Source organism: Seriola aureovittata, chromosome 11 (genome assembly GCF_021018895.1).
Source record: "Seriola aureovittata isolate HTS-2021-v1 ecotype China chromosome 11, ASM2101889v1, whole genome shotgun sequence".
NCBI lineage: Eukaryota > Metazoa > Chordata > Actinopteri > Carangiformes > Carangidae > Seriola > Seriola aureovittata.
The window spans coordinates 9,150,095-9,164,952 of NC_079374.1; the positions used below are offsets into that span (position 1 = coordinate 9,150,095).

The window sequence follows — 14,858 nt, forward strand, 5'->3', positions numbered from 1 at the left end:
ATTACAAAAAATCGCCAATATGTTGTATAAATCCGGCTAAAGTGGTGAATAACGTTTTACAGTGTGCAGACTTAGATACAGTCTAAGGTCCAGACAGATCAAGGCAATTATTTGTGGTCTCACATTCTCGCGATATTTCAGCACCGTCCACCTCCAGACTGCGAGATGATGAGCGATGGCAATAGAAAACAAACCTGGGGTGGAATTTGACACAGTTTTCAGTCGAAATGACTCTCTAGAGCTCTCTTCGCACCACGATTATGAAAATGTACAAGCTCGCATTTTTAAGATAATAGTGATAGGAGATTCAAATGTGGGAAAGACGTGTTTGACTTACAGATTCTGCGGGGGCACTTTCCTGAAAAACCCGGAGGCAACGATCGGAGTCGATTTCAGAGAGAGGACGCTGGAGCTCGGTGGGGAATGTATCAAGGTGAGATGAACCATAAACACACACCTACAGTTTAATGTCACACATACCTTATCTTCCTGCTTAATTAACGCAGCCATCTGTCTGAGCTAAGGCTCATAAGTGGACGCCAAGGAGAGCCTGACCTGGAGCCTGTTCTTAGATATTCAAAGACTGGTGATGGCACCGTTTCAAAACATTGATTTCAAAGAGATGGGCCTTACCGGTCTGATAGGCTATATGTCCTACCACCTCCCAGTAAAAAAAAATCACTTCATAGACATTACAACCCTGCAATAAAAGGTAAACAGCAAAACTGGACCATTAAGATTTTATCTTTGAATCTGCGAGTCAGATCTGACTTTTAATTTTCCACTACTTCTCCCACATTATTGTTATAGTGATAAAGAGACAGTGGACAACTGTAGCATGGGAGGGTTGCTAAAACAATGAGAATCTGTGTGATGACATGGAAGAATCTAAATTGAAATTATAGTGATTTCTGTTCTTAGATCAGCCACTATATATTTCAAAACTGTGGACCATAAACGAGGCTGGACAAGACCTGTGGAGCTTCTTCATGGTAGACTTGGCATAGGAGGAGAACCACAGGTGAAACTAATATCTCTGACAGTGGCTCAGTTCCATAGTAAGCCAGCATGGAAAATACCAGGACCCAGAAACTAGCTGACCTAAATTTAATGTAGTTGCTTTAATATCATCAATAACACCTGTGCTTTTCCCGCTAAGATCAACCATAATGCCTTTTTTTCAAAGCATACATTTTGACATGTCATAGGTCAAGCACAGGTGAAACTAATAACATTAACAATGGCTCTGTCTGTTTGAGCCAGCATAAATAATACCAGGTCCCTGAAACCGAAGCAGCTAAATGGAATCTAGCCATCGTTGATTTAATTATTCACACCTTTTTGTTTCTTACTGTGACACTGTGGCTTCTGTGAAAAAGGCCTGTCTCTTTGCCGCCAGCAATCACATCTATTTAAAGAATAAAACATTCATTTGAACCTAGATTTGGCTTATTCACCCAACGCTCTTGTCATACACATTGAGCTAGATTGTGATATATAATATTCTACAATTTTCTTATTGTCTCCAAATCCAATATTGAATAATGTTGTCTGTGTATAGCTTATTCCCCTCTGCCATAGGCCTTCACATTTGGGCCACACTGTTGCATTGGGTGACATGTCCCTTCATTACTACACATTGTACCGTTTTTTGAGTGATTCCCACATACACCATACAGACTCACAAATGTCCCATATTTTATATTGCATGAATCTGTGCTTCACCAAAGTGCACCATTTACTTTTGTTAAAACACTATAGGAAATTAGAAATATATAATATATATATATATATATATATATATATAATATATATATATATATATATATATATATATAATATATCTTCAGTAGGACAGTAGCTGACAAACAAAACAGGCGAGGGAAGTCAGTGAGTGTTGAGAGTTGGATTAACACATTGTTTTTCATGTTTTCCTGGGATTGTTTGATAATAAGAAAACTATAGAATAACCACCCATTTAATAATATTAATTGAACATTATTTGAATGTTTGCTTCTATTGTGGTAGTTGCAGATCTGGGACACGGCAGGTCAGGAGCGCTTCAGGAAGAGCATGGTGGAGCATTACTACCGCAGCGTCCACGCCGTCATATTTGTTTACGACGTGACCAGCCTCCCTTCCTTCGAGAGCATCCCTGAGTGGATCGAGGAGTGCAGCCGACACTCTGTGGGGCCCCTGGTGCCCCGCATCATGGTAGGAAACAAGTGTGATCTGAGGGACCGCCGGGAGGTCCCTGCGTCGGCTGCTCAGTGTCTTGCCGACAGCTACAACTTCCCATTGTTTGAGACTTCAGCCAAAGACCCTGCTGAGAAGGAACATGTTGATGCTATCTTTCTGACTATAGCTTATAGACTGAAGAGCCACAAACCTCTGAGACTGAAGCAGCTGAGTGAGAGCAGTTCAAGGCATTTGTGGAACCAGAGAGAACAGGAGGCAGCAGCTTGTCAATGCTGAGGTCACCTCCATCCTGTATTGAGAGCATGAACGAAGCCTTCAGAGAGAATAATGGTGCTGAGGAAAGCAGCGTTGAACCGGGCTTCCAAACAGAGACTGAATACAGAAAGGCCTCTTAATAAGATAGAAAGGACAGAAGCTTACTATAATTTTACACTTTCCCCTACCTACTGCAAGGCACAGGTAGTGACAGTATGGGTAATAGTGTATGTATACGTTTGCACAAAATTAAAACAACATTTCAATGAAATGCATGAATGGATATGGAGTTATAACAAGTATTTGTAGCTCAAACTGCACATAAAAACACTTTGAGTACGAAAACAGCATTGCAGAATGCAATTTAGTACGTAGACAAATTATATGCAATCAGATGTCTAACAGCACTATACCTTATCTACAGAATTCAACACAGACAGTAAATTAAGGGAAAAACAGATTTCAATGGGCATAAAGGGACCAATAAGGTAAATTAACTGTGAAGAGAACTGTGCAATTATTTACTTGAACAAATGTTTAGAGTGATATTGCAGCATACGTTTTGATTTTGTTATTGAATGTGTATTTCTCAATACAAGCATATTAAGCTTTGTGTCAGCCCATCCACCATTACAGTTTTTTGTTGAGAGCTCAGTAAAAACAAGAACACTAATGACAAAATGTAGCTGTCTTTTGGGACAAAATGCAAATCCACATAGTTCACTTGAAATGCATGAGTGAACACAAGCCCAGCGGTTCCTGAAATTCATGTTATGCCGTATTTATGGTGTGATGAAAAAATCACATCTGACTGACTTTTGTTGCATGTGTGCAATAACGCAAACACTTTCCAACTGTATGGAGATTTGTGACAATGTAACGCTGCAAATCAATAAAAGTGGTTTTATCCCTACAATTTTAATTTCTTTAGGTGTTTGGTCTTTTGTATGTTTGGTGTGAAGAGTGTAATAACCATACTTTCTGGCATCTTAGGCAGCTGCGTCAGTCAACATTGCTCATTCAGATAACACACTGCATTTCCCACAGTATTCTTTTCTGTGATCTAAAAAGAAATAACAGGTTATTGCTTCAGTAAGTACAGGGCACAGCTATTGTGATTCATCTGTGCACTTGATGAACTGGACAGTGTCCTTGCAGAATGCCGAGCATCAACACACATTATTTCATTCATATTGAAATCATTGCATGTTTCAGGTTTGATGACAGATTTGCCAAAACATGAAGACTTGTATGAGGAATCATATGTTGACATTTTTGCATCGAAAAATGCTTTTTAATTAATTTATCATTATTATTAGAATTAGTATTAGTAGCAGTAGTAAAGCGTTAGAATTATTTTTGCTAAATTGAAACTTGCATTACACATGTTCAAATTATAATTTACTTATAATTACTTGACACTAATCAATTATAAATGCATATAATATGTATAATAATGTTTTTTCTATTAGCTTTATTTTATTGGATAACCAGAAGCTTCATCCTAATTTAAAAAAAAATTAATGTTGAGAAAATGTTTTCTCTACAAGGTCCATTTATTAACTTCACAGTGTCTGGGCCAGTGTCTTGTCATGAAATCGTAGATGTTCAAATTTTCCATCTCTCTGAGCACTTTAAGGGGTCTCTCATCTATGTTGGTAAAGTTTTTTAGGTTTTACCACCTACCTGTGGTCAATTTATGCATAGCCATAGCGTCGATGATATGTTTTTGAAACCCTGTAAACTAGCAACTTTCCTCGTTGAAATGATCTTTCCCCAACGGTTTTTCGAGATATATATGAAACCTTGGAAATATCTCCAAATTGAAACGAAATCAAATAACCTAGTGTGCCATTAAAATAAACAACTCACTTTACAATATCCGCTCTCTGATTGCTGTGACTTCCTCGATGGATGAGCACTTACGAGGGAGCTCATGTCTACCAGCTTGTATTAAGTCCGTGAACATAGCACAGAAACCGAGCTGTCTGTATTCTTAACGCGGCGTCTCTCTGCGGCCATGGTAACACTTTCCTCAATACCGGACCTCTGATTCAAAAAACTACACAAACAAGTGCTTTTCATGCAGGTATGAGCATTACCATCACATTGGATATGTAGTTAAAGGATATAATTAAGGTTGTTGGCCGGTCGTTTTTGTCTGGCTGTATATTTAACACATGCTGGGAGGATTAAGTAGCGTTTACGTTATTTATTGGTGCACGATTCGTTTTGTTTTATGTCTGTGGCCTAGCAGCAAGCTAACAAAAGCTAACATCGGTAAGATGGCAGGGTGTAGACAAGTAAAGAAGCTCATTTGAATAGTAGCTTGATTTAACCGTGTTGTGAACTGTCTGCGATAAACATTTAAAATCACACTCCCTGAAATCAGATGGCTTAACTACCATGTTTTTGACCACTGCAGTAGCTGCACCTGACTCGCATGGAGCTGCATCATCGTGTAATGACTAGAATTTACAATGTGGTTTTGACCTAGTTTAAAATGCTGTATCACGGGTAAAGCAACATATTTTCATGTCTTTTGAATTTGATTAAGGTTATTGGTGTCAATGTAACACTGAACCCTTTAGTCTGTGTCTTAGATTTAGATCACAAAACAAGTATATTTTGAATATTTGAGAATATGGTATGTGGTAACATTACACATTCTGCAGCTGTGGATCAAGGACCAAAGCCCTGATGTGTTGATGTGGTTTTAAAAAATTCTCAACGTCATCCATACGAAAGGTTGTGCATATAACTATATACCTAATTGGACCAATTCTTAGACATCTGGAAACCTGTTGAAACTATTATTGGGAAATCGGGCGTTTAAAGTGATGAACTTATAGTCAAATGTTACTGTGGTTAAATATTTTATTTACTCTGTACATAAACGTGTGCATTGACAGTTTAATACATACACCCAGCTAAAACTCTTAACTCCACAATAAATCACTCATCATGGTTATAATGTTCAGTTTGTGTAGAGATTTTTTCATTCAACTTTATGCTCGTTTTGTAGTTGAACTGTATTATTGTATATATGTATGTCAGACATTTTTTATTTAATTATGTTGTATTTTATTTGGGAATAAATACGAATGAGTGAGCAGAAGAGTTCGCAACAAAGGATCTGGATGCATCCAGTAAGGGTGTGGGTCTGTTTGTGATGAGGTGATGGTTTTGTGCAGGTGTTTGTTTTGCGCACTTTAATGTTGACCGTCAGTGTTACTATCTGTATTATAATTACTGCACCTGTGTTGTACTCTTGTTCTTTAAAGGGGGAGATGAGGAAGATACAGGTGTTAAGAAAAGACATATTTTATTAGGTTACCAGTGTTATTTAAGTTGTGTGATTTTTATGATTTGAATCCCCATTAATGTTATGTACTTATAAAATGCTAATGAAAATACACAAATAAAACTAACTAACCAACATTTACCCAACACCATTGTTTCAGTTAAAGTAATGACCTCTTTTTTTCCCTCACAATATAGCTATTATTCAGCATGAATTTGGCAGAGATATGTGACAACGCCAAGAAGGGTCGTGAGTATGCTTTGCTTGGGAACTATGACTCCTCCATTGTGTACTACCAGGGTGTCATTCAACAGATCCACAAGCACTGTCAATCCCTCAGAGACCCTGCACTTAAAGTCAAATGGCAACAGGTGAGTTCCCCAAATTCCTGACCACACTATGTTCTTACACACGTTAGTAAACTGTCATTAAAGGGAAGCCCTGGGGAGCTACATAGGTAGCATTAACAGGTATATGATTGTATATAAGGAAATTTATTCTGTTTTTTTAATTAATATTCATTTTTAATTTATCTTAATGTGTGTTTTAATTCAGTGTTGGACTTTTTGTATTTGTGAATAATTGACTGCTGTCTGCAAGCCAAATAGCCCTTCTGTAACATTAAGGCTTTGCTATAAACCCAGTATTGTTTACCACAGACATCTACACACATCAACTGTTGTATTTCAGTAGGATGCAGTGCTGATGTAATACTCTTCTTCTTCTGTTTGTGATTAGGTCAGGCAAGAACTCACTGAGGAGTATGAGCAGGTGAAAGCCATCATGGGAACGCTCGAGAGCTTTAAGTCAGAGAAGCCAGTCGACATCCTTGCACCTCAATCTGACGAGAGACCTGAGGATCCAGCAGTGTGGCCCCCTCCTATCCCTGCAGAACACAGGTGTGTGTGTGCGTGCGTGCACATTTTGTTTTATTCTATTTGGAATAAGGAAGCACTTTGAAGTATCAAGACAGCTATTTTGCATAATTTATTTCATCTCTACCAGCACAATGTGACTCATCATGCTGGATTTTTTTTTACTATCTGTTCATTGAAGTGGACATACCAATCTTTACCAGCACAAAGAACTAGCAGAGCTGGTTTAAAGTTCATGTCACTCTGTGGGAACATTAGGCACACATTATTATCACTATTTCCTCAATTGCAAATTATCATGGTGTGTCCTACTCTTATCCATGTGTGTAGTTTTAATCCTGTGTGCGTGTCTTTGAAGGAATCCTGTTGCAGTGAAGCGTCCCAACAGTGCAGTGAAGCAGCAGAGGAAGGACTCCCCGGGTCTGCAGCATCGAGGGGCAGGACCAGGAGGTCGCGGTCAGGCCAACCTTAAACCAGACCGACCGGGATTCAGAGATGCCCGTGGCACAAAGGCCAAAGACGATAAGGTCAGACTGCAGATGATGATTAGTGGTTGAGTGAATGGATAGATGAATTAATCAATCTGTCCCCAAAAATACCTGTTTTTGGTTTTATCTGTCATTTTTCCTTCTTTCTCCTCTCAGGGAAAAAAGGCCACTGGCGACGGACCAGGGGATGTAGAGCAGAAGAAATTTGATGCCACAGGATACGACAGTGACCTGGTGGACTCACTGGAGAGAGATATTGTGTCCCGTAACCCTAATGTACACTGGTATGGTAGCATACACACACATTCTTACATACTCCTTTTACACTTTGTGCTGCAGGGGCTGTTTAGTTCAGCCCTGCTGACTGAATTCTCTTGTTGAACTGTAGGGATGACATTGCTGATCTGGAAGATGCTAAGAAACTGCTGAGAGAAGCAGTGGTGTTACCAATGTGGATGCCTGACTTTTTTAAGGGCATTCGTCGCCCCTGGAAGGTATACACACACACACACACACACACACACACACACACACACACACACACACACACACACACACACACACACACACACACACAAATGACTAAGAAATCACAGAGATCAATAGAGGCACTTGTTAAAGGAGTGAGCATCTCACATCGTGCTGTGCTCAAATCTGAACGTATGTACTTGCTGGTGTTTTAACATCCAGCCATATGGCCTTACAGAAGGTGATTGTAACACGCCCACCATCTTTGTAATCTTCAGCAACTCAATATGAGACTCCTGCTGCCTGTTGCAACAGCTGCACTTTCACACTAAACCGGCCTCTTTGTTCAGCTGCACCAACACTACTTACACTGCAAGTCAGTTATCAAACATTGTGCCAGAGCATGTTGTTTCACATGGTGCATCATTCAGGCAATATTGAAGGGAAAATCACTACTGACTAGTGATGGAAAATAGAGACTTACAGTGGACTAGTTAAATAGATAGGAGACAGTAATACAAGCAATCACGTGTGAACCAACTAACAGATGCGCATTTCCACATTGATAATTTCAAGATCATTTATCTATTGTTTCTGCTTCAGTTGTCTTTACTGAGCTGAGGATGTTTGTGTCACACATACAACACATCAAGAACAGAAAACTTCAATCTTAGCATAAAAGGTTTGACCCAAGGCAGCAACAACACATACAAGTTGCTGTTGCAAGCAACCGAGTGACTGCAGCATAAAATAGTAGTAATAGTATAAATAGTAATAGTAATTTCCTCCTCCAAATATAAAGGGATGTAGTCTTTGACAGGAATTGTGTTTCAAATATTGAAAAAAATAATTTTCTTTTATCATAAGTCTCCGAGCTTTCTAACTTTTCTATAACAACAGTTAATAAGGAATGATTTACATCTGCCCAGGGAGGTTTAAGTTTTAGGATCTATCCTAACTTTTTATTGTAAGTAACCTGTATGGTGCAACCTGCTCTTACAAAGTTGTAGTGTAACTCCCACCCTATACAAAGTCTTTCATATGTTTGCATCACTAGCAATGGGCCTGCTCAGTCACGCTACCTCTCAGTGTCTACATGACTGAATGACCAGTCTGAGCTGAGCTTCATCATGTGAGGCTTCTTCCCCTCAGGCCTGCCATGTGAGGGTCAATACTGTATCTTTTTTTTTCACAGCAGCACAATGCTTTCCATTTGTCTGACATATGCGTGCATAATTGAACTCTTTACTCGGTTAAGATAGGTGCAGAGCTCTTTCTCCCTTCTTTTTCAGATTACTGAAAGTACAATAAAATGAAGGATTAATACGTTGTAGAAAAAGACATTTTAAGGTCACGACTGTTAAAGTGGAACACAGGTAGGCAGACGGTATTTGTTTCATTATAGCTGACATTTAGTATAGAGGTCTGTGCTGCATGGTTACTGCATGTGCGCCCTCCCACTCCCACCTGCTCCTGCTGAGATTCTGATAAATCTCTAGTTGCATACGTTTTTTTTTTTTAAATTGAAAATCTGTCTGCCCCATCCCGCTGTGAGTATAAGACACATTAGTGTATGGATTCTGAAGCAGCGGGGACTACAAATGCATGAAAATGTAAATGTAATCTCCATAGCAACACGCACAAACCACATGCCAAAATGTCAGCCATCAGAGCGGCAGTGATGTCTGACTAATGTTAACAAAGGAGATTTGCATCAGGGATGGTAATTTTGTTTAATATTACTGGCATTTAAACAACTGCAAATCAGTGTTGCTTCTGGCATTAGCTCTCTCTCTCTCAAGCTTCAATGAATCAGCAATGAATCAGCACAACTTGACAGTAATTTTAGATGTTTTCGACAAACTGGCAGCAAGTTGTTATCATGAGCTATTAGCTGCCAAAACTGACGGAAACAGCGCCCTTTTTTTTGCAATTTTGTCTCTCTCTCTGTGGAGCATACCCTCAGGTACACAAGTAAATTTCACAATAAATAAGTAACTCAGGTTTACCAATTATGCAAAGCAAAGAGCAGTGATACTTGATACTTTTGCTTATTTGCAAGAGATTGTATCTAGTTAGCCAGAGAAAAATAAGTCTGATCAGATCTGCGGGCTTTCAGTCGTGTAGAAGCAGATGAAGCGCTCTCTGCTTTCTCAGATTTTTTGAGCTGCCTTTACTTGTTTATCAGCCCAGTGGATTTAAATGCTACGCGTCCTTACTCATACCGATGTTTGCAGGGGTACTGAAGTGAATACACAGTTTTCTGACAGCAGCAGGAGATAGTTTGACATGTCTGCAAGTCTTATGTTAATCTAGATTTTCACAGTGATTGCTTCTGTGACTATCAGAAGTTGCAGTCACTGCTTGTCAGCCCGAAAAACATCTCTGTGTACATTTGTTTATGTGTCTTAAGTTTAACAACAGTGTGTTTGTCTCAGGGTGTGTTAATGGTTGGCCCTCCAGGGACAGGGAAGACCATGTTAGCCAAAGCCGTGGCCACAGAGTGTGGGACTACTTTCTTCAATGTGTCTTCCTCCACCCTCACCTCCAAATACAGGGGCGAGTCTGAAAAACTTGTTCGTCTACTGTTTGAAATGGTACGTATACATGTGGGTATGTGGGAGGTAGAGTGGGTCATCTGTTAATCACAGGGGTGGTGATTCAGTCCCCAGCTCTGTCCACGTGCTGAAGTGTCCTTGTGCAAGACACTGAACCCCAAATTGCTCCTGATGGTCAGGCAAGCAGGTTGCATGGTAGCTCGCTGCAGTCGGTGTGTGTGGGTGGATGAATCAGAGGCAAATTGTAAGGCACTTTAGACAAGCGCATTATGTAAAAATGCTGGTCTATAACGCAAATGTCACAATACAAAACAGAAGCTCGAAACCTATATTTATATTCCTCTGCCATCTAACATAGGTCAGAAATATATTTGTGATGTTATATGGTTACGTTACATGGCTATGGTTATGTTATATAGAAAAAGTTTCTTAAACTATTTTTGTTTCTTAGGCCCGGTTTTATGCACCAACAACCATCTTCATAGACGAGATTGACTCCATTTGTGGCAGGAGAGGGACATCTGATGAACATGAAGCCAGCCGCAGGGTCAAATCAGAACTTCTGGTTCAGATGGATGGTGAGTGGAATAGAGTAGTGGGCAGGTGAAGCTATGAACAGTTTCCTGATAGAGATTTTTGTGGAGTTAATGAAAAAAAAATTAACAGAAATTACATCAGAATTTTAAATTGTACAGTTAATACCTATGCAACACAGCTGCAGTAATGTTTCTCCCGTGGTGTTTGACACCGTTTGGATGAAATCTACTATATTACTCAATGTGTTCGATGTAATATATCTGAATCTGTAAAACTGTAGAAAGCTCACTACTAAAATAAAACTATTTCAGTAAGATATCCTGGATTCCAAGATCATTATTTGTGCAACCAGGTGTGGGGGGAGCGCTGGAGAATGATGACCCCTCTAAGATGGTGATGGTTCTCGCTGCCACCAACTTCCCCTGGGACATTGACGAGGCATTACGACGACGCCTGGAGAAGCGGATCTACATCCCCCTGCCCACAGGTGACCTCATCACCTACACACTGACAGCACAACAAAACAAGTGAATCTAATATAAGAGTAATTAATATTGATTCACACTGTGGACTTACTGATGGTTCAAGTGTTTTATTTACTCAACTAGAGAGTACACAAATATCCAGTTCTCTGAAATTGATGTTCAAATGTGTCATCCTAATATCTGATCGATGCTGTGTGTGTGTAGCTGTTGGTCGTGTAGAGCTTCTAAAGATCAACCTGAGGGAGGTGGAGGTGGCTGCTGATGTGGACCTGGACCTCATTGCTGAGAAGATTGAGGGCTACTCTGGAGCAGACATCACTAACGTCTGCAGGTGTGTGTTTGTTAGTGTGTGTATGCTTTTACAAAAAAAGTACAAATCAGTAGAATTACATCAACATAATTCTCAGTTTATCCTGCATCACCGCTGTGTTTAACACTGTTAACATTAGCATATTACATTAATAGAAAAACAACTTGAAAATGTCTCCATGTAAAAAATATTTATATCACCACGCATCACTATTGAAGAAATTTGCCCTTTTTTGTTTGTTTGTTTTTTTAAAATAAAATAGCACTCATAATGACAGACTTAGGTTGTGTAAAATTATTTCCAGTCTCCATAAATTCAGAGAAAAAGCTGATTTTTACCTCAAAATTACATTATTGTTCCTTTTCCCAATCACCTTCTAATCAAAATGGTCTTTCTCTGGCTTTCTTAAAGTTCAGTAAACCAAGTTGCAATGTCTCTTACTAATCAGTTCTAACTCTTTATATAATCATGTTAATTTGTCGTAATGTACATAAGCTCATAGAAAGGGCTGTTACTGAACAATCAAAGTCTAAACCCTGAATTTTTACACACACATACAAAGAGTAATTACATACAAAATGATTAATCATTAGATCATCGGGTCATGTTTCACTTTCTGTTGTCATCCGTTCTTATCAGTGCTGTAGCTGCCTCTCCACACAGGCGCAGGATTTTTTGGGGCTCACATATACACACATACACACACACACACACACACACACACATACATATACACACAAGCTTAGATACACATTCACACCACTAGAGCAAGTAGAGTAATGATTGATACATGTTTAGCTTTATCGTTACTTTGTGACACACACCATAGTCAGAATATATCAGTGAATAATAAAAATAATGTTTACGTTTATGTTTAATAATTGATTTAGTTTAACATTTTTCTCATGGGCGCCCCTGGTAGCTTTCATGGAAGAGCATTCCTGTCTATCTCTACTGTCGCTATAGAAATAAAGGAGAGATGCCAAAGCAAATGTTTTTGAAAAAAAAAAAACATTTTTCTCATAACCATCCTGCCCTTGGTGTGGGCATCCATTCTACCATAGCTATGGTGGGAATGGCAGGTATTTTATCTTGCCCAAGTTGTCTGTGTCTGCTCATCTCCAGCTTGCATTGTTTTATTGACCTTGAATGTGTGTGAATATCATCCACACACAGCCTGTAGCCGACAGGATTTAATCATAGCCTAGACTCCATCCCTTTTGACAGGAGAAAAACTCTTCAAATATGGAATTTATAACAAGAGCAATACTATTTGAAGTATGCATTGTTTAAGGGGTACATTTCTTTCAATTAACATGTGTGATGAGTAACAGTCGTCTGTCCCGTGCCTCTCTCTGCTCCTGTCTTTACATGTGCGTAAGGGATGCGTCCATGATGGCAATGCGTCGTCGAATCCAAGGCCTGAGCCCTGAGGAGATCCGAGCTCTGTCCAAAGACGAGCTGCAGATGCCTGTGACCATGGAGGACTTCACCCTCACGCTCAAGAAGATCTCTAAGTCTGTCTCTGCTGCCGACCTGGAAAAATACGAAGCATGGATGGCTGAGTTTGGGTCAGTATAGAGAGCAGTTAAAGAAGGAACTCGAAGCTTTGGAAAGTCTGAAGAGGAGGGCCTCAGGAGTGTATGTCAAAGAGCTGAGTAAACTCCAGTATGTGAAACAGGATGCACATCAGGGATCAAGATAATACAGATGCTCAAGTTCACTTGAGTCAACGGAGACTGGTGCCTTTGAGAGAGCATGATGAGAACTGTCAGTGACTTCACTCCTGCCCTTTCATGTATTCCCCCCTCGTTGTTGCTTCGACACAACTGTCCGTGTAGACACTGTCAATCATCCAGCTGCTGACTGACAGGTGACCTGAGGAGGAACTTGTCTTACACAGGGAACTTTTAATGTAAAAAGTAGCCTAATACACACAGGTAGACCAGGGAATGTACACTAGTTTTACTTAAATATTAGGCCTCATGCAAGAACATTTTCAGATTCTGAGCCTAAGCCCCTCTTACTAATTCCTAGTCGGCTTCCCTGAACTACACAAACTCGTCATAAATTGCTTATTTCAAACTGATGATTGTCAACTGTCAATATGTAGGTGAGCATTTGTGAGATTTGGGTAATCAGTGCCCTTAAAAATGCAATGTAAGAGTCCCAGTTCTGCTCCATTTGTGGGCAAGTTTCATCCACAAAATTTTACCAAAGAGTAAAAAGAAGACCACAGAGCTTCAAGATCATGTGGTCATTTTAGGAGACCTGATACAATTAGACAATCATAATACAGCCAGCAACAACACGTCATCCGTCTAGAATCATATTGTGACAGAAAATAAGGAGGATATAGATGTTCGACTGTCAGGTGCAACAGAGGATGTTCACCTGGGCAGCAATAAGCACACCAACACCGACACAGCTGTTTATGTGAGAGAAATTTCCCTTCAAATACAATAAAACCTACCAAAATGTGGTCAAACCTCTAAATCTGCAAGCCATGATGTTGGTGATTTGATGAACACAATATTAATTTTTGCTTTGTTTATTATAGTTATTTATTTTAGTTGGTCATCTGCAAATTCCTTCAGATTAAGGCATTATAATAGGGGCTGTACGTGACTTGTATGACAGGACAAGTCTGGACCACAAGTAAAATTCATTTGTACTTAAAAAATTATAAGTACAAGAAAATTGTGGCAAAGGTGAAAAATGAAGATCGTTTGTCACAAATCACTGAAGAACAAATGTGTTAGTGCTTGTTATTCTTGCATGAGGCCCGTTGTCTTGAAGAACTGTATGTTTGAGCACTACAGCCTGTGTATTTCCTGCTGACTGAACACACTTGAAGAACCACAATGTCTGTTATGAAGTGACTGATTATGTGTTTGTGTTTGTATGTTTTTTTTGTTGTTGTTGTTTTTAATATCTATTTTCAATTTTGGTTCAATTTTAGCTCTGTTGAGTCAAACAAATGTAGTCAGGCTAAAATAACATGTCTATATGAATTGTTTAGTAATGGACTAATCCTTAACTGCTTAATGGTTCCTGTATTTTATGAATTCTATTAAATCTATTGATCACCCTAAACTGAGTCAGGTTATGTCTTGCCGTCTGTTTCAAATTTCTAATGAGCGATTCAGAAGCTTTTTGCTGTAATGCCAACAGTGAACCGCAATGTCTTTTGAGAACTTAAAAAAAAAAAAACAAATTGGTCAGGAAAGAATAAAGTTTCCCTCTGAATGTTGAAATCTCAGTCAACTCCATCTCCATCAGTCAACCACAGTGTTTCTTGGTAAGATTTAGAAATGTGGACAATGTGTAGATTGGTCTCTGTGTGTTTGGAGCAGGGTGAAGCAGCATCATCTATACG

The 14,858-nt window shown here is 39.3% G+C and overlaps 2 protein-coding genes across 3 annotated transcripts; both read left to right on the forward strand.

Annotated features, from left to right (window-relative positions):
* The first annotated feature begins 165 nt into the window (after nucleotides 1-165).
* On the forward strand, nucleotides 166-3,376 carry zgc:101559 (Ras-related protein Rab-33B-like). Of its 2 annotated transcripts, none has more exons than XM_056388514.1 (2): nucleotides 166-433; nucleotides 2,029-3,376. In XM_056388514.1, the coding sequence occupies exons 1-2, from the start codon at nucleotides 176-178 to the stop codon at nucleotides 2,473-2,475; spliced, it is 705 nt and encodes a 234-aa protein (XP_056244489.1). In that variant the 5' UTR covers nucleotides 166-175; the 3' UTR covers nucleotides 2,476-3,376. The 2 variants fall into 2 exon arrangements, with proteins under 2 accessions (XP_056244489.1, XP_056244490.1); XM_056388515.1 differs by having other exon boundaries at nucleotides 2,035-3,376.
* Nucleotides 3,377-4,430: 1,054 nt separating this feature from the next.
* On the forward strand, nucleotides 4,431-14,575 carry katnal1 (katanin p60 subunit A-like 1). Its single transcript, XM_056390282.1, has 11 exons — nucleotides 4,431-4,543; nucleotides 5,956-6,129; nucleotides 6,497-6,657; nucleotides 6,992-7,160; nucleotides 7,278-7,405; nucleotides 7,510-7,615; nucleotides 10,028-10,186; nucleotides 10,599-10,725; nucleotides 11,037-11,171; nucleotides 11,374-11,500; nucleotides 12,862-14,575. Exons 1-11 carry the CDS (start codon nucleotides 4,538-4,540, stop codon nucleotides 13,058-13,060), a joined length of 1,491 nt encoding a protein of 496 aa, XP_056246257.1. The 5' UTR covers nucleotides 4,431-4,537; the 3' UTR covers nucleotides 13,061-14,575.
* The last annotated feature ends 283 nt before the right edge of the window (nucleotides 14,576-14,858 follow it).

What these genes read in the sequence shown, in the direction of transcription:
- zgc:101559 (XM_056388514.1), top strand. Translation starts at nt 176, where the DNA reads ATGGCAATAGAAAACAAACCTGGGGTGGAATTTGACACAGTTTTCAGT. An exon ending in TCGGTGGGGAATGTATCAAG is followed by an intron (nt 434 to 2,028) that starts GTGAGATGAACC and finishes CTATTGTGGTAG; the next exon opens with TTGCAGATCTGGGACACGGC.
- katnal1 (XM_056390282.1), top strand. An exon ending in CAAAGGCCAAAGACGATAAG is followed by an intron (nt 7,161 to 7,277) that starts GTCAGACTGCAG and finishes TTCTCCTCTCAG; the next exon opens with GGAAAAAAGGCCACTGGCGA. An exon ending in CTACATCCCCCTGCCCACAG is followed by an intron (nt 11,172 to 11,373) that starts GTGACCTCATCA and finishes GTGTGTGTGTAG; the next exon opens with CTGTTGGTCGTGTAGAGCTT.